General features: G+C 39.6%; 1 protein-coding gene across 1 annotated transcript in view; it reads left to right on the top strand.

Moving 5' to 3' along the window:
• Nucleotides 1-14,887, top strand: part of Rrm1 (ribonucleotide reductase catalytic subunit M1) — a 33,132-nt gene extending 18,245 nt beyond the window's left edge. The window contains exons 10-19 of the mRNA XM_008854108.2: nucleotides 1,518-1,679; nucleotides 2,035-2,114; nucleotides 4,501-4,702; nucleotides 6,309-6,458; nucleotides 6,819-7,040; nucleotides 8,762-8,838; nucleotides 9,741-9,876; nucleotides 11,605-11,700; nucleotides 12,735-12,923; nucleotides 14,247-14,887. Of these exons, the coding sequence (XP_008852330.1) occupies nucleotides 1,518-1,679; nucleotides 2,035-2,114; nucleotides 4,501-4,702; nucleotides 6,309-6,458; nucleotides 6,819-7,040; nucleotides 8,762-8,838; nucleotides 9,741-9,876; nucleotides 11,605-11,700; nucleotides 12,735-12,923; nucleotides 14,247-14,435 (1,503 nt within the window). The 3' untranslated portion in view covers nucleotides 14,436-14,887. The remainder of the gene's footprint in view (nucleotides 1-1,517; nucleotides 1,680-2,034; nucleotides 2,115-4,500; nucleotides 4,703-6,308; nucleotides 6,459-6,818; nucleotides 7,041-8,761; nucleotides 8,839-9,740; nucleotides 9,877-11,604; nucleotides 11,701-12,734; nucleotides 12,924-14,246) is intronic.
• The last annotated feature ends 3,492 nt before the right edge of the window (nucleotides 14,888-18,379 follow it).

Here is an 18,379-nt window from a genome sequence, read left to right on the forward strand (position 1 = left end):
AAAAAGTTTTTTTTTTTTTTTTTTTTTAGTGCTGGAGAGCTGGCTTAGTGGTTAAGAGCACTGGCTGCTCTTGCAGAGGATCTAGTTTCAGTTCCTAGCACCCACATGGCAGCTAACACACATCCGTAACCCCAGTTCCAAGGAATCTGACACCCTCTTCTGGTCTCTGTAGGCATTGCATGACATGGATGCATGTACGTACTTGTAGCCAAAACACACATGCACATAAAAATAAAAGTTAATTTAAAGTTTTAAAATGACATTTATTTATAGTATGAGTGCACACATGTAAGCATGTCATAGCACTTGAGTGAAAGGCAGAGGACAGTTTGTAGAAGTTGGTTCTCTTCTACCATGTGAGTTCTAGGGATTGAACTCATGTTCTCAGGTTTGGCAGCAAGCACCTTTACCTGCTAAGATGTCTTATTAGTCCCCTTTTTTAAACAAAGCTACCTTTGAGCTTGCTATATAGCTGCAGCTGGCTTGAAATCCTGATTCTCTTGTCTCCACTTCCCAAGTAGTAGGATTACAGGACCTAGTTATAACACCTAACTGTGAACTGGGGCTGTACTTTGCATTCTGGCTTTTCTTAAGAATTGACAGCAACAAAACCCAAACAATGAAACTCCTGTACAGTTGAGAGAATTGTGTAGTTTACCCAATATTACCAGGATAGTTTATGTTAAGTCTCTCATAAATATGTAGGTGTGCTAATTATCTACTAGTTATGATTTTTTTCTCTAATGGACTTTATAGTCTCCATTAGTCAGATCACCATTTTTTTGTTTGTTTGAGATGATCTCATGTAGCCTTGGCTGTGAACGGGCTGTGTAGCTGAGGATGGCTTTAAATTCCTGATCCTCCTGCCTCTCTCAAGGGCTGAAGTTACAGGCTAGTTCCACACCCAGCCAGATCACCTTTTTGACCTTAAGTGAGAGAGAGCACAAGTTATATTGTCAAAGTTAAAGCAACTTTGCTTGGGCTTTATGTACAAGTCTTGGTGTGAAGGTGTTTGGGCTGCAATTAAAGAGAAAGCTCTCCCTGTAGTTCACTGTCACTTTGTACAAGTTACTCTTTACTTGTTCCAGATTTATTTATGGGTATGTGTGCATATATTCACACATATATACGTGCGTGCGTGCGTGTGTTTGTGTGTGTGTGTGTATGTACCATAGAGACCAGAAGAGGGTGTTGGATCCCCTGGAATTGGATTTATAGGCAGTTGTGAGCTGCCTGATAAGGGTGCTGGGAATGGAACTTGGGTCCTCTGCAAGAGCAGCAAGTGTTGTTAATCAGTGAACCATCTCCAGTTCCCAAATTTCCTGTCAATTGTTCTGTTCTACACATAAAATTTTAAGAAAAATACTGGTAGTTTATATTTTAATAGTGCTTTTATTTATTTCACTTAATTCTATTGATCATCGTGAAGCTGAAAGGAGATTATAATAGTGCTTTTCAAAATATGAAGTTTCTTTGTTTCATTTTGATTCTAAAAAGAATGATTTACTTGCCTACAGCGCCCTGGGGCATTTGCTATTTACCTGGAACCTTGGCATTTAGACATCTTTGAGTTCCTTGACTTAAAAAAGAACACAGGAAAGGAAGAGCAACGTGCCCGAGATCTTTTCTTTGCCCTCTGGATTCCAGATCTCTTCATGAAACGAGTGGAGACCAATCAGGTGAGAGAGATGGCATGCTTGTTTCTGATAGCAACGTGGTTCTTGGAAGCTTTCATCTTCCATTGTTTGAAGTTAAAATAAGAAAAAGCTCACCCATTTGTGATTCCACAGGAGGTATTCTGAGCAGGTTAAGAGATGCTATGCATGTCTCCTTGAATTCTGTTCTCTGCAGTAGATGCCTCCCGACCTAAGTATTTAGAAGGTCATACCAGCAGGTAAAGCCACAGTTTTGGACCTGAGCCCAAAATGAGTATTTCTGTAACAAATTTTCATGAAAGCCTATGAGAGCCACCTTCTCGTGTTTTAATGATTATGATTGGTGTGAAGTTTCTCATGGGGTTCTTCTTCTTTGTAGGATTGGTCTTTGATGTGTCCAAATGAATGTCCTGGTCTGGATGAGGTTTGGGGAGAGGAATTTGAGAAGTTATATGAAAGGTATGAGAAAGTTACAAATATGTGAACCATGGTTTCTCTTACTTAGGGCACCCAAGTGTCAGAGGTATTTATGGTGGCTGAGGATGAGGCTGTCATAGAGCACTTGCCTGCCATGTTGTCAGGCTCTGGGCTTGATCCCTACCACTAGAGAAACAAATCCTTAAATCATTAGCTTGTTTCTAGAAATCTTTAGAAAAATATCTAGGAGAGAATGCAGTTAATAATTTGATTTGAGTTAGATTTGTTTCCTGACTTTTTCACCAAAATTGGTGTTTATCTTCTTAAAATTTGAGACATATAAATAGGTGCTTAGATTTTAAAAAATTAATCGTTTATAGAAACTAAGACGAAGAGTAGAATAGTTATTTTGCACAGTACTTTTGGTTTTTGGGTTTGTTTTTGTTTTGAGACAATCTTCTTGTAGTCCCAGCTAGCCTGAAACTCACTATGTCGACCAGGCTGGCCTCCATCTCAGAGATCTGCCTCTCTCTCTGCCTTCCAAGTGCTGAGATTAAAGGTATATGCCACCATGTCTGGTGATTTTTTATTTTTTAAAAGTTGCATTTTTATTTATACACGAATGTGCCACAGTGTGTGTGGAGGTCAGAGGACAATTTTCAAGAGTCAGTTCTCTCCTTTTACTATGTGGGTCCCAGGGATCAAACTCAGGTTTTCAAGCTTGGTGACAAGCAACCTTACCCACTGAGCCATCTCCCCGGCCCCAGTACAAGAGTACCTTTGGTAACAATCATGCTTTAAATTGTGTATAGGCATCATAAGTAAGTAGAACATACATGCTGATAGTTCATTAAAAGCAGCACAATATTAAGATTTGTGTGTTTTTTGAAGCTTGAGGACAATTTTATTAGTTTGAGGAAAATATCCAAAACAACAATAAAAATATAGGACAGGCAAGATATAAGTATTGGCAGCTGCCAGGAAGAGGAAGATGGATAGGAGGAAAGTCTTGCCTTTCTAAGTTGGTCCAAGAAGGTAGGCAGGTTCTGCAGTGGTGGTCAGCAAGCAGCTGCATGGTAGAAGGGAAGGGGGTGGCCTCAGAGAAAGAGCCCAGAGTGTCGGGGCAAGCATGTCCGGACTTGGCCAGGCTGAAAGAGGGAAGGGGAAGCGTTATGCTGGCTGCACGGCAGAGGGTTCTACAAGCGGCTGCCATGATTTTCAAGATAGTTTTTGTTTCTTTTTATTTTGAAAAGTATTACTGATTTAGAAGGGTCATTCCATTTGAAGAAATCTAAAGCTGCCTGGTTTTCCTGTGGCTGGAGTGATGACATTTTTTTTTCTTTCTGGCTTTGTGGCTATAGCCATGTGTACCCCCCCCCCCCACACACATATACGTACATAGACTCATACATACACAAATAGGTCAAATAAACCTTTTTTAAAAATACGTATTCCTTTTTTCCCTTTAGAAAAACTAAAAATTTACATTAAAAAAAATTTTCTTTTAATTAATGTATTTTTTTGTGGTGTGGTTTTTTTTTTGAGACAGGACCCCCCTGTAGCTGCAACTGACCTGGAACATGCTATGCAGATCAGGCTGCCTTTGAACTCAGATCTGCCCGCCTCAGCCTCCTGAATGCTGGGATTAAAGGGATTAAAGGCATGCACCACAACTCCTGGCTCAATATTTTTATATTTTAACGTCTTCTTCTTGGGATATAAATATTGAACTAATACTAGCCTTAGAAGATTTGAAATAGCTGTCCTATTCAGGGATAAACACTTTATGGCCTCTTACTCTCTGCACATTGGCCAGTTGTGGGTTTCTGTGTTAATCACCATTTGTTGAATAAGGAAACGTCTCTGGTGAGAGTTGAGAGATGAGTTCATCCTATATGTAGAGGTTGCACTGAGGATGTGTCACTTAGGCTTAAGCATTCAAACCTCTGCCTTCCAAGGCTCAGGGATCATTGCAAAAGAGGAGGCTGAAAGATTGTAAGAGCCAGAGGGGGTGGATGACCACAAGGAAACTGTCAGACACTCATATGAACTCACAGTAATGGTGACAGCATGCACAAGTCCCATGCAAGCTCAAATTAGACAAAATTCCAGGGTAGACATGGGGAAGTGGGTAAGAAATCCCAACCCAACCTAAGGAACTTTGGCAATTGATGTCTGCTGGGAGGGAGAAAGACAGTGTCTTAATAGGGATGGGACTCTGTGGGTCCTGTGGCTGGATCTACACTGAAGGACATTTGGGGACACAAATCAGACTATATAGGCCATGTTACATATATAAGAGAATACATTAAATTGGGTGGGGGGCAATGAGGGGGTACAGATAGGGGAGGGGATCTAAATACCATCAAACTATTGTATGAAAGTCATGAAAATTCAATTAAGAAAAAATAGTAACTTTGCCTTTCAGTTACGAGAAGCAAGGTCGCGTCCGCAAAGTTGTGAAAGCTCAGCAGCTTTGGTATGCCATCATCGAGTCTCAGACAGAGACTGGTACCCCATACATGCTCTACAAAGATTCCTGTAACCGGAAGAGCAACCAGCAGAACCTGGGAACCATCAAATGCAGTAACCTGTGCACAGAAATAGTAGAGTATACCAGCAAAGATGAGGTAGGTGGAGAAACCACTGGAGGAAAAGTGTCTTAGAAGAGGGCTGGAGAGAGTTCAGTGGTAAAGAGTACTTGCTGCTCTGGTAGAGGACCTGGCTTCGGTTCCTACCAGCCACATGGTGGCTCACAACCATCTGCCACTCCAGTTTCAGGGGATCTTTCCCCTTTTTCTGGTCTCTTTGGGCATCAGGCCTGATGTACATACAAATATGCTGGCAAAAAGGACATAAAACAAATTTGGTGAGATGGCTCAGTGGGCAAAGGAACTTAGTGTCAACCTGACTATCTGAGTTTGATCCCTCAAACCCACATGGTAGAAGGAGAGAACCAGCTCCTGCAAATTGTCCTCTGACCTCCACGCATGTGTCATGGCACATGTGCACGCCTACAAACACACACAAAAAATAGAGGTGGTTATATGACTCCCTCACTTGAATTCACTTGAAGTGGGTGAAGGGAGTTTGGTCTCCAGCACTGAAAAAAAATCATGTCCAAGTTACATGATTATTGTATCTAAACTGTATTTTCAAAATAAGAATTTAGCAACCTGTCTAGAACAGGGAGTGCAGTTAGGAAATATTTCAGCTTTCAAGGTGAGAGGAGTTGAGTCTTTGGATTGGGAGAGTCATAATACAAAAGGTTTATTTATTTACCATTATTAAGACTTATTCTATGCCAGATGTGCTGGTGCTAAAATATAAATATAAATGATATGGTCCCTGCCTGGAAACTCACTACCTACTGTAATATAGTGGGGGAGATCATCTGAAGAGCTTTTTCAAAATCCATAAATTTGGGGCCCGGCAAGATGGTTCAGCAGGTAGAGGCGCTTGCGCATAGACCTGAAGACTTGAGTTTGAGCCTTGGATCCCACGAGGTGGCAGAAGAGAACTGATTGCCAGTTATCCTCTTATTTCCACATGTGCACTGTGCCATGCATGTGCTTGTGTGTATGCATATGCTCACTTGCACACACACACACACACTGAACAACAATGAAATCCATAACTTTGGATCCTATGTTGTCATAATATCAGTGAGGGTAAAGTGGATGTATATTTTAGAAGAGCTTTCTGCAGTGATGGAAATGTTTTATATATATCTCATGGCTATCAAGCACTCAAAATATGACTTGCAACTGAGAAACTGACTTTAAATTTTATGTAGTTTTAATTCAATATCTAGAAGTACTAGTGGCTACCATATTAGACGTGACACAACTACTAATAGTTAGATGTGCATAGCAATTTTAGTATAGTATCATATATATTTGGTAATATAACAGCATGGTGAATACAGAATTCTTTCCTCCTACCTTACAACTAAGCTATTGTGACTGCATAATGAAGAGGCAGAACCAGTGGGTTATGAATGTACTGATAAATGATAAGACACCAAAGATAAAAAACAATATTGTGGTTGAGTTTAGCTCTGTGGTAGGCGGCTTGCCTAGGAAGCACTAGTAAATTCCTTGAGTTTAGTACGAAGCACTGGGGGAAAATATTTAAATTTTCACACCTGATAGTTCTGGAGGCTACAATGGTCTGATTGGCACAGAGAGAAGAAATCAAAATTGTCTGATTCTGACTCCTTTCTTTGCCTCACAGGTTGCAGTTTGTAACTTGGCTTCTCTGGCTCTGAATATGTATGTCACACCAGAACACACATATGACTTTAAGAAGCTGGCTGAAGTCACCAAAGTAATTGTCCGAAATCTGAACAAAATCATTGATATAAACTACTATCCTATTCCAGAGGTATGAATAGATTTCTCTTATTAGTAATTACTGAAATCCAAGATGGGGGGCGTTTTTAATGATCTACGAAGCCTATTTTATTTATTTTTGGTCTTTTTGAGACAGGGTCTCCCTGTAGCCCCAGCTGGCCTGGAACTCATTATGTAGACCAGGCTGGCTTTGAACTCACAAAGATCCGCCTGCCTCTGTCTCCCAAGTGCTGGGACTACAGGCATGTGCCACCACGCCTGGCTCCTATTTTAAATGATTGTCATTAGACTGGTGTGAAAAAACTGAAATAAAGAGGTGATATGTCATTGATACAGAATGTTACCTTTTGTGTTAATGATATTTTTTTCCTCCCAATCTTTCGGCACAAAGGCACACTTATCAAATAAACGCCACCGGCCCATTGGAATTGGGGTACAAGGTCTAGCAGATGCTTTTATCCTGATGAGATATCCTTTTGAGAGTCAAGAAGCTCAATTATTGAATAAGCAGATCTTCGAAACTATTTATTATGGAGCCCTGGAGGCCAGCTGTGACCTAGCCAAGGAGCATGGCCCCTACGAAACTTATGAGGGCTCTCCAGTAAGCAGAGGGGTAAGTATACCAGTGGGATTTCATTTTGCCTGGGAGTGCTGGTAATGGTCTAGGTGATGACTCCTTAAAGGATGTGTCCGCCTCCTGGAACCTGAGAATATTTATGGTTCGTAAAAGGATCTTTACAGATGTAATTAAGGATCTTGAGATGGAATTGTTCTGGATTCTTGAGGCCTGGATTATTCAAGTGGGCTCTCAATCTAGGCACAGTTGTTTTACAAGCAACACAGAGAAGAAAGAGATGCATGTGAAGACAGATTGAAGCCATACAGATGTAAGCACAGGGATGCTGGCAGCCATAGAAGTTAGAAGAGGCAAGGACTAGACTGTAGAGAGTGCAAGTCTGAGTTAATTTGATGTATTAGTCATTGGGTTTGTGTTCGTAGTAATTTGGCATATTAATCATTCAGTGCCTTTGGCCTCTGGAGTAAAATGGGTATTCTGCTTTAATCCTTTGTGTCTATAAGTGGTCATTACTAAAATAACTTCAGAGGGATGTGGGGTTAGGACATGCATTATCTTACAGTTTATCTTACTCCTAAACATGGGTTTAGGAGTCCAGGGTTGGCTGATCTAGGCCTCAGAAGGTCACAGTCTTATCTGAAGCTTAGGGTCCTTGTGGAAGCTCATCTGGCTTTTGGCAGAATTTGATTCCTTGTAGTTCTAGAACCTGTGATGTCTTGGTTCTTCAAGGCCAATGGGAGAGATGGTCTTTTATTTTACAAAGAACCTACTCCAGTCACTTCAGCTCTTTAAGGACTCCCCCCACCAGTTATGTCAGTTTCTTCTTTATGTTTAAATAAAAACTGATTTACAGCCCTACTTACATGTGAATCCTGCATCTTTGCCACTATCATGGGCCTGACCTTCATCTTTCTGACCCTGTCCACACTCCAGTAGAACAGTAGATTATCCATGGACTGTGGCACCAGGATTGGAATCTGAGGATCCATCTTCCATGTTGCCTTTATTATCAGCAGTGTGATTCTCCTTGACATCAAGTTTTAGGGTTTTTCTTGTTTTTGTCTTTTTTGAGACAAGGTCTCCCTATAGCCCCAGCTGGCCTTGATCTCTGAGATCCATCTGCCTCTACCTTCCAAGTATTGGGATTAAAGGTGTGTGCCACAATGCCCAGCCCAAGTTGTAGTTTTGACATTCATTCTGATATTTAGAACTTTAGTGTGTAGCTGTTTGAAATTTCATGTTTTTAGCCAAATAAACAGATCGGGAAATGAAGATAAGGTTCAAGAAATACTTTTATTATAAAGGAAATATGTCTCTTAAAACATGTTTTCGTGGATGTCAAGATTTCCTCATTTGTAAATATGACATGGCTTCTCTGGGAAGACTAAGCAGGGATGTGTGGTGAAGATCTTAATCAGTTTTCTCATCATAACATTGTCTAGGAAAATCTCTGGACTTGTACTCCTTATAGGGGCTGACTATAAGACAGCATTTACTGGGATTTGGGAATATGGCAATTGGCCATTTGTTTGGTTTGATTTGATTTAGTTTTTGGAGACAAGATCTGTCTTTGTAGCCCTGGCTGGCCTTGGAACTCGCTATTCAAACCAGGGCTCTACCTGTCTCTGCCTCTTGAGTGCTGGGATTAAAGCTCAGCCCATCCCTAGTCATTTGTGGGGGTTTTGTTTTGTTTTGTTTTGTCAAGATTTTAAATTGCCCTAGAGTAATATCCTGAACTTGGGTGTTATGTTTCTTAGATTCTTCAGTATGACATGTGGGCTGTTACTCCCACAGACTTGTGGGACTGGAAGCCTCTCAAGGAGAAGATTGCAAAGTAAGTAGAGATGTACAGCAGCACTGAAGTCAGAGACGGGTGGTTCTTTAGGAGTTAGGTATGTGATTGTAACTTCTGAAACTCAAAGATATGTCCTCTTTAAATGGGGTTAAAGCAACTCTCACAGCTGTTTTTGGAAACAGTAAGAAAATATAGTAACATGCAAATTGCTTGGCACAGTGGAAGCATCTCAGCCCCTGGTATACATTTCAATATGAAGTGACCTGATATTAGGAGCATAGCACCTATGTTGGTCAGTTCTTTTTCTCATGAAGACTTAATTTTAGGGCTGGGGGGATGGCTCAGCAGTTAAGTATCCTTTTTGCTCTTGCAGAGGAATTGGTATGGTTCGTAGCACCCACATGGCAGCTCATAACTGTTTGTAATTGCAGTTACAAATAGGATGCCCTATTCTGTCCTCCTGGGCATCAGGTACACATGTAGTACATACATATGCATGTAGGCACTCACATAAAATGGAAACAAATTTTTTTTTTTTTACAAAGAATTTTCCTCAGTATGCCTGTTTTTTAGTAATGTTTTTCACTCATTCATTGCTTAACCACATTGGGCTTATAAATGGGTTTTGTTTCAGTTGATTGGCATAGGAATAAGTCAGAGACTTTGGAAAAGCTTTTGGAGGGTAATATGTTAGACTGAAGAGGAATATTTGAAAATTGAGTCTTTTGAGCTGCAGGTATAGCTCAGTGGTAGAGCAGTTGGCTGGCATATGCAGACCCTGGAGTTGTCTCAACACCACCAATCCCTAGTTGAGTCTGTATAAGGCTTCCACACTAACGAATAAAGCATCTGAAATACCTCGGCAACATAAAGTCGCTGTCTTCCTGCAGACTTTAGCTCTGGCATGACTGTCTAATGCATTTTCACTTATTTTTTTGAAGGTATGGTATAAGAAACAGTTTACTTATTGCCCCAATGCCTACTGCCTCAACTGCTCAGATTCTAGGGAATAATGAGTCCATTGAACCTTACACCAGTAACATCTACACTCGCAGAGTTTTGTCGGGAGAATTTCAGGTAAGAAGTTCACAAACAGATTTGTAAATCTTTTCAAAGCTGGCGTTGGGAGTAAATGCTCACTTTTATTTAGTATGCCCCTTTTTTCTTAATTTACAAACTTTGATACAGAGCACTGTCTTCGTCTCTAATACTGGTCTGTGAATTCAGTACAGAATAAACACTTAGTACATATCTGCTTAAACAATAAGTGACTAGACGTTGAAAAGGAAAATAACTTACTAATTTTGTTTGAGACAAGAGTCTCAAGTAGCCAGGCTGGCCTCAGTCTTACCATGTAGCTGAAGATGACCTTGAACTGACCCTCCTTTCTCCACCTTCCAAATGCTGGAATTACAGGTGTGCACCACCATGCCTGGCTAAAAGTAACTTGTTGATGTAAGTGTTGACAGGGTATTTTATTTTTTTATTTTAGTTTTGTTTTTTGAGGAAAGGTCTCACTATATAGACCAGACTGGCCTCCAACTTCCTCCTGCCTCTGCCTCCTTAATTAAAAGCATGTGCCAACATGCCTGGCATGGTGTTTAATTACTGTACAATCATAGTGTGTGTGCTACAACCTCACCTGCTTCAGGTGGGATGTTAAAATGTATATAGAAGTATTACCCAGGCATGGTTAGCTCATGCCTGTAAACCCAGCTCTTAGGAAACTGAGGCAAGATCTCTAGTGTGAGACCAGCCTAGACTACATAGCAGGGGCTTTTTTTTTTTTTTTTTTAAAGTATTTTAGGTAAGAAATGGTGAATGCCTGTAATCTAGCACTTGGGTGGTAGAGGCAAGAAGATCAGGAATTCAAGGTCATCCTCAGTTATATGGCCAGGTCAGTGCTAGCCTGAGCTACAGTGAGACACTGTCTTGAAAAACAAAAAAAAAGGTGGGTGGGATTTGGGGTATGTGATTCTCAGGCATGGTTACCAAGTAGAATTTCTGTTGGTGAGATCAGTGTTGTTAAGTTCCCAGATAATTCTTATGTACTGCTAGGATTGAGAACTACTAATTTTTTTTTTTGGCGAATTTCTAGATATCCTGAAATAGGTTTTTTTGAGGTATAGGGAGATTATATTTCTAACTATTTTATTAAGTATTTACTGTATGATCACTTAAAAAACAAAAACAGAGAAAAAACCAGTCCATATAAAAGTATCCAGCTTAGGCAGTGTTGGTTCTTTTCATATTTGTAAATGCCATACTTATTTATTCAGTGTTTTTGTTATTTATTTATTTATTATTTTTTAACATTTATGTATGTGTGTGGGAGACCCATGTGCCATGGCATACATGTGGACGTCAGAGGGCAACTTGTGGGAGACAGAACGTCTTTCCATCATGTGGGTTCTGGGGATTGAACTGGGTGGTCAGGCTTAGCAGTAAGTGCCTTTATTGAGCCATCTTGCTAGCCCCCCCCCTTTTTTTTTTTATTAAAATCTTTTTCAGTTTTATTGAAGTAGAGTTGACAAAAATTGTAGCTATCCAAGACAGACAATGTGATAATCTGATACATACATATATACACTGTAGAATGATTACCACAGTACAGTTTCTTGAGTAATAGATGTCAAGATCTTAAAGGAAAATGGCGAAAGTGGTGAAATGGTCCTATAGGTTTTGTAAAAAAAATAGAATTTACCAAGGAATCTAATATTAAGTTTTCCTCAGTTACCTTATTGAGCTCTAGGTCTCAGGTCATTGTTATTTCTTTCTTCACATCTTTCCTGCTTTTTCATTCAGATTGTAAATCCTCACCTACTAAAAGATCTTACTGAACGGGGCTTGTGGAACGAAGAGATGAAAAACCAGATTATTGCATGCAATGGCTCTATCCAGGTACAGAATGAAATGTGTGTGCTTTAGAAGCTGAGTTGAGCATTGTGGTGCTGCCCTCGTTATCCCAGGCAGTGTGGAGAAAAATGGCTGTTCATTGTGTCCATGCAGAGTCTTAACAGTTCATGTGGCTGCGTTCCTGTCTGCATTGTTGTGCTAAGACTGTGCACATACTTACTCAGCCCCATCTTCTTGTTTCTGTAATGAAACAGTGGTTCCTGATTTTTCTGCATGATTGGGGAGCTTTTGAAGTCTTGAAGCTTGGGCTGCACTCCTCGCTAGGTAAAGCAGAATGTCTGAGTGGGAGCCAGACCTGTAGATTTCTTAGGTGCTTGCAGAATGCCTCAGAATTTGGAGACCACTGAAATTAGAGTCAAACTTGAAAACCGTGGCAGAGATGAGAATGACAGGCTATAAGATAGTCACAAATGTTTAGCAATAACGTGTTTGCGTTTGAGTCAAGAACCATTTCTTTGTGGATAGATGCTCTGGCTAAACATTGGTCTACTTGACAACTCAGCCCTCTATTGTTTCAGTGCAGAAACTAGCATTAGCCAAGTTGTATATTTTAATGCAAATGAACTCTAGATCTAAGAAAACTTGATGTATTATGTCTCCAAATGGAGTTTGTGGAGTTCTAGATTATTTAAAGGTGTTATCTGATTGCTTGCTTTGATCACATCCTTGTAAATTACACTTCTGATTATTTGTGTTTCTGCAAAACTCAAGGGTCATTTGTTGCTGCTTAGCTTTGACTTTTTCCTTTCTTAAGTACCTCTAGAACAATGAATGTTTTGTCTAAAACCAAGAAGGATGCTTAAATCACTACATTAGATATACTTGGTTGGTTAGATGAGATTTTGTTGACTTTCTAAGCAAGAGATAAGCAGTTTGAACAAACCTGACATGACCGTCATGTGAGACTGCATTGTAGAGTCAGGTCTGGTGGGAAGGCCAGACCCTTGTGTATTTATTCTATTAGTTATATTGCTGTCTTTGATTGGAGTAAACTAAACACTTAGTTTTTTCTTTTCCAGAGCATACCAGAAATTCCTGATGACCTGAAGCAACTTTATAAGACTGTGTGGGAAATCTCTCAGAAAACTGTTCTCAAAATGGCAGCCGAGAGAGGTGCTTTCATTGATCAAAGCCAGTCTCTAAACATCCATATTGCTGAACCTAACTATGGCAAACTCACCAGTATGCATTTTTATGGCTGGAAGCAGGTTAGTAGAGGAAACTAAGGAGGACTTAATGGTTAGGTTGGGATGCTTTCTTTTTAACTATCTATTACATATTGCCACCTTCAAAAAATTCTCACTTCAAGTCCACATGTGTTAAAACTGAACCACAGTTTTTATACCAGATCAAGTTCTTGCTTTGGATTTTCTTTTCTGTTAGGAAAACTTGGAGTCATTTATGATCTGCCTTCCTTGATTGCCCATGAATTGCTTGCCAGGTTGTGTTGGTTGCTCCTGTGTACTGTTTCTTAAATATCTTTCTCTTCCACTGCCATTGTCTTTCACTGTTCTCTTTGCTCTGTCTATTCTTAGGCTGCCTTGGGCATGACTACACATATGTCAGTGTACTAATCAGAAACATCTACTGTTTCCCTACAGTAGAAAAGCCAAATTACACTGTTGCCAAATATAAAGTCCTTTGATTCTGGATTGTATTTTTTTTTTTTTTTTTTTTGGTCTTTTTGAGACAGGGTCTCCCTGTAGTCGCAGCTGTCCTGGAACTCACTCTGTAGACCAGGCTGGCCTTGAACTCACAGAGATCCTTCTGCCTCTGCCTCCCAATTGCTGGGATTAAAGGTGTGCGCCACCACGCCTGGCTTGGATTGTATTTTCATGTCTTGACTGTGATGGGTTTTTATATAGAATTATAAATTTATTTTTTTTTTTAATGTGTGTGTATGAGTGTATGGCTTGCACATAGGTATGTAAGTGCACTCATGTCATACAGGGCCTGCAGAGGTCAAAGAGGGTGTTGGATCTCCTGGAACTGGAGTTGCAGATGGTTGTTAGCCACCATGTGGGTGTTGGGAACTGAATCTGGGTGCCCTTAACTGTTGAGCCATCTCTCTGGCCCTGTTTTATTTTATTTTTATTTTTATTTTATGTGTATGGGTGTTTTGTTTGTATCTAAAACACCTGTGTGTGCAATGCCCTCAGAGGACAGAAAGAAGGCATTAGATCCCCTTGAACTAGAGTTCTGAATGGTTGTTAGCTGCTGTGTGGATCTTGAACCGAGCCATCTCTCCAGCTCCTTAACACACTTTTGTGTGTGTGTGTGTGTGTGTGTATGTGTGTGTGTGTCTATAGGTAGGATCTCCCTGTAGCCACAGCTGGCCTGGAGCTCACTGTAATATAGACCAGGCCAGCCTTGGTCTCACAGATATCCATCTGCTAATACCTCCTAATGCTGGGATTAAAGGGTTTGTTTTCTAACTAAACATATATGGGAATGCATTTTAAATACACATTCTTCATTGCCTATTGTTCTCACAAAGCTTTTCTTAATAATTGTATTTATTTCCCTTGTAGGGTTTAAAGACCGGGATGTATTATTTAAGGACAAGGCCTGCAGCTAATCCAATCCAGTTCACTCTAAATAAGGAAAAGCTGAAAGATAAGGAAAAGGCATTGAAGGAAGAAGAGGAGAAGGAGAGGAACACAGCAGCCATGGTGTGCTCTTTGGAGAACAGAGAGGAGTGTCTGATGTGTGGATCCTGAGAAGAGGCTTAGAAGAGACCAGCCGTCTCCATAGCAAAACTACCTGAGCATAGATAGGCATTAGTGGGTTTGCTTGAGATTTACAGTAAAGCTTTGCTGGACCTTACTGCAAAGAAAGGAGTATTGATTTAAAGTACTGTGTCTCTATATTGTCAAGATGATTTTTGGAAAAACAAACAACCCTCCCAAAACACCTTGATATAGTAGAAATCAGAGTCAGTGTTTGGGGAGTGCAAATGAAGCCTTTTTGGCAGTAGAAAGTAACTCAGTGAGTTTCATCACCCTCCAGCATTCCTTTTCTGACATCTCAGTTTGAGCAAAGAGATTTACTTTTGCTTTGACTGACTTCTTAGAAGCAAAACCAAGCGATAACTCATGGACTCCTCATAGGACCTTTATCTGGATATGGTTCTATAGGTCATTTTGAAATAAAAAGAAAAATTTCTAAGTGATTGTGTGGTGTTGTTATTTATTTTCATATAGAGGTCAAGTTTGTAAAAACATTTTCTGTTCTTGTGAATTTTCAAAGAAGAAAAAATTGAAAGACATTATTTAACTCCATGCCCCATGATAAAACTGGCTGTTTTATCTATTTTTTTGTTTTGTTTTGAGACAGCGTTTCCCTGTAGCCCCAGCTGACCTGGAACTTGGTTTGTAGACCAGGCTGGCCTCCATCTCACAGAGATCACCTGCCTCTGCCTCCTAGTGCTGGGATGAAAGGTGTACATACTATTCCTGGCTGTTTTATCTTTTTTTTTTTTTTTTTTTTTTTTTTTTGAGACAGTAGCCCCAGCTAGCCTGGAACTGAAAATGTGGACCAGGCTGGCCCCAATCTCACAGATATCCATATCCACCTGCCTCTAATTCCCAAGTATTGAGATTAAAGGTGTGCACCACCAGACCCAGCAAAATTTTCCTTTAAAATTTTATTTATTTATTTTTACTTTATGTATATGAGTGTTTTGTCTGCATGTATATAAGTGCACTACATGCATGCAGTGGAGGCCAGAAGAAAACATCAGATTCCCTTGAACTGGAGCTGCGGATGATTGTCAGCTGTCAATGTGGATGCTGGGAACTGCTGAGCCATCTCTCCAATCTCTTTAATCACTGTTCCTTAAAGCAGCACACTTCCCCTTTGTGTTACACGTTTTTGGAATAAAATGATACACGTGCCCTTGATTGGTGATTTGAGAGTGCAGGCCCTGGCTGGTGCCTGGTTTAGGGAGCATCCTTCTGGGTTAGTGTCCTTGTCCATGGTGCTGACCATCACGCAGGCTCTTGCTCCAGTTTCAGTGTTCGATGGCCAAGAATTTTTTCCATGCTGGGCCCATAAAGAATAGCCGGGGACAGGGGGGGCGGTAGGTATTCTTCTTCCTACTTCAATCTGCTTTCAAAGACTCCTTGGACTCTCCAAGTGCCCCACAGGCAATCCTGTTTCTGGTTACTATGGAGGCAGTGCCCATGGAGGTCAGAAAAGGATGTTGGATCTCCTGGAACTGGAGTTAGGGATGATTGTTAGCTACTATATGGGAGCTGGTAACTGAATCTGGTCCTCTGAAAGAACAAGCAGCCAGTGCTCTTCAGAGCCATCTCTCCAGCCCTTTTTTTTGGGGGGGGCATTCTTTTTTGAGATAGGATCTCTCTGTAGCCCCACCTGGTCTGGAACTCACAGAAATCCTCCTGCTGGGATTAAAGGCATGTGCTACCACACTGGGCTGTTTTATCTATTCTTAAATGTATAATTCAGTGGCATTTAGTACATTCACAGTGTTGTATAACTATCATTTCATCAGTGGCTGTTTCCAGAATATTTTCATCATTACAAACAGAAACTCATAAAAACAGCAACACTCCATTCTTCTTCCCACCAGCCCCTGGTAATGTCTCTTCTGCTTCGTCTTTGTGAGTAGAATATGTATATTCTAGTAACTCACGTGGAATACATCATTTGTCCTGTGTCTGTTTTATTCTCTAGATACCTCACACAACACTTGAGTTCAGCTCTACATATGCCATGTTTTGTTAATCTATTCTATTAAATGAAAGTTGGGTTGTTTCCTCCTTTTAGCTTTTGTAAATAGTGCTGCTGTGAACATTGGTGTATAAGTATCTGTTGAATTCCTGCTTTCAGATTTTGTATATGTCTATCAGTAAGGCTCAAGGGCTCACTTTCTTCACATCCTTACAATAGTATTTTTCCCATTTTTGAGATTAGCTGTTCTAGTTTATCTTGGGATTTCCCTGGTATCCTGGACTTGTAGATTCATATCTTTCATTAAATCTGAGACGTTTTTGGTCATTTCTTCAGATAATCTTTCTGCTCTCTTTTCCTTATGGAAATCATAAGGGATTTGTGGAACTCATAAGGGATCTACTGGTTTACCTAATAGACTCGATTTTGATTTTCTTTAAAAATATTTTTTTACTTATTTTCTGTATGAGTGTTTTGCCTGTGTGTATGTATGTGCATCCATGTTATGCAATGCCTGCAGAAGTCAGAAGAGGGCATCAGATTCCCCTGGAACTGGAGTTATGGATGGTTGTTAGCTGTCATGTGGGTGTTGCAAAGACACTCAGGTCTTCTGCAAGAGCAGCCAGTACTCTTAACCGCTGAGCCATTTCTCCAGCCCTAATTCTGATTTTCTTCAAACTTAGTCCTTTTTCTTACTCAAATCTACTGTTAAGTTTCTCTAGTAAATACTACATTTCAGTTATTGTGCTTTTTGGCTTCAGAATTTGATTCTTTTTTCCATCCTTTTTACCTTTCTTGATAATCTAATGTTAATAATTGATTTCATTTACTTTTTTTCATGTTTTCCTTTAGTTTTTTGTATGTTTAAGACAGCTGGGTTTTTTTTCCAGTTTATTATTTATTTAATAACCACATATTTAGAAGAACCATTTCATTACAACAGCATTGACATATTCAATAACAATTTTCTGAGCTAAGATGCATCTTTTTCAAAATTGGCTGTAAATTTTTAGGTATGAATTTTTCTGTATGAAACTGTGTATTTTAATAATGAAATGGAGATCTGTTTTAAAGGTTAAAACCTCATTTAATTTTATGTCTTAAACAGAAAAATTCATTTTCAATGCAATTGACATTAAGATGTTTGCACATGTGTTTCTAAACTCTATATATCTGATTATTACTAGTGACAGTTGGTTAATTTCTGAGCTCCTTGGCATCTGAGCATGGATATAAAGTCATCAGGTAGATTTCAATGGTAATGCTTTTCACATCTAATTATTATTTTTTAATTATTTCATAACCAAAAGATAAGAAGAGGCATTTCTTTAAAGCAGCATTGACATATTCAATAACAATTTCCAGAGCTAAGATGCTTCTCTTTCAAAATTGGCTGTAAATTATTAGGTTTACAGTTGAGTTAATACAGTTATACAGTATTATACTCCATATAAACCGTATAAGACATAAAATTAAATGAGGTTTTAAACTTTGTAAAAGATCTCCATTTCATTATTAAAATACAGTTTCATACAGAAAAATTCATTTTTAATACAACTGACACTAAGATGCATATGCGTTTCTAATCTCTATATATCTGATTATTACTAGTTATGGTTACTTTCTGAGCTCAGCATCTGAGTATGGATATAAAGTCAGGTAGATTTCAGTGATAATGTTTTTCACATCTACTAGTTATTAAGGGCAAATTTTTATGCTTTGAAGAATTTTTTTTTAATAGACCCACTTCCCAGGTAGCACACTCCGTAGGCTCCCTCCCCCCACTAGAGCCCTTACACTTTGATATCCCTGCTACTGTCTTCTGTGTTGTCAGCACCCCCAGCCATTCCCCCTACTTGCCCTTCTGGTGAATCTATTCAGCCTATCAGGAGGTCTTTGTTTTAGGAGGGTCAGCTGTTCCTCATCTAGCAGCAATTAGTTGTCAATATTCCTTTAGATAAGATTAGGG

This window comes from Nannospalax galili, unplaced genomic scaffold (assembly GCF_000622305.1).
Source record: "Nannospalax galili isolate Female #2095 unplaced genomic scaffold, S.galili_v1.0 scaffold1387, whole genome shotgun sequence".
In the NCBI taxonomy this organism is placed as follows: domain Eukaryota; kingdom Metazoa; phylum Chordata; class Mammalia; order Rodentia; family Spalacidae; genus Nannospalax; species Nannospalax galili.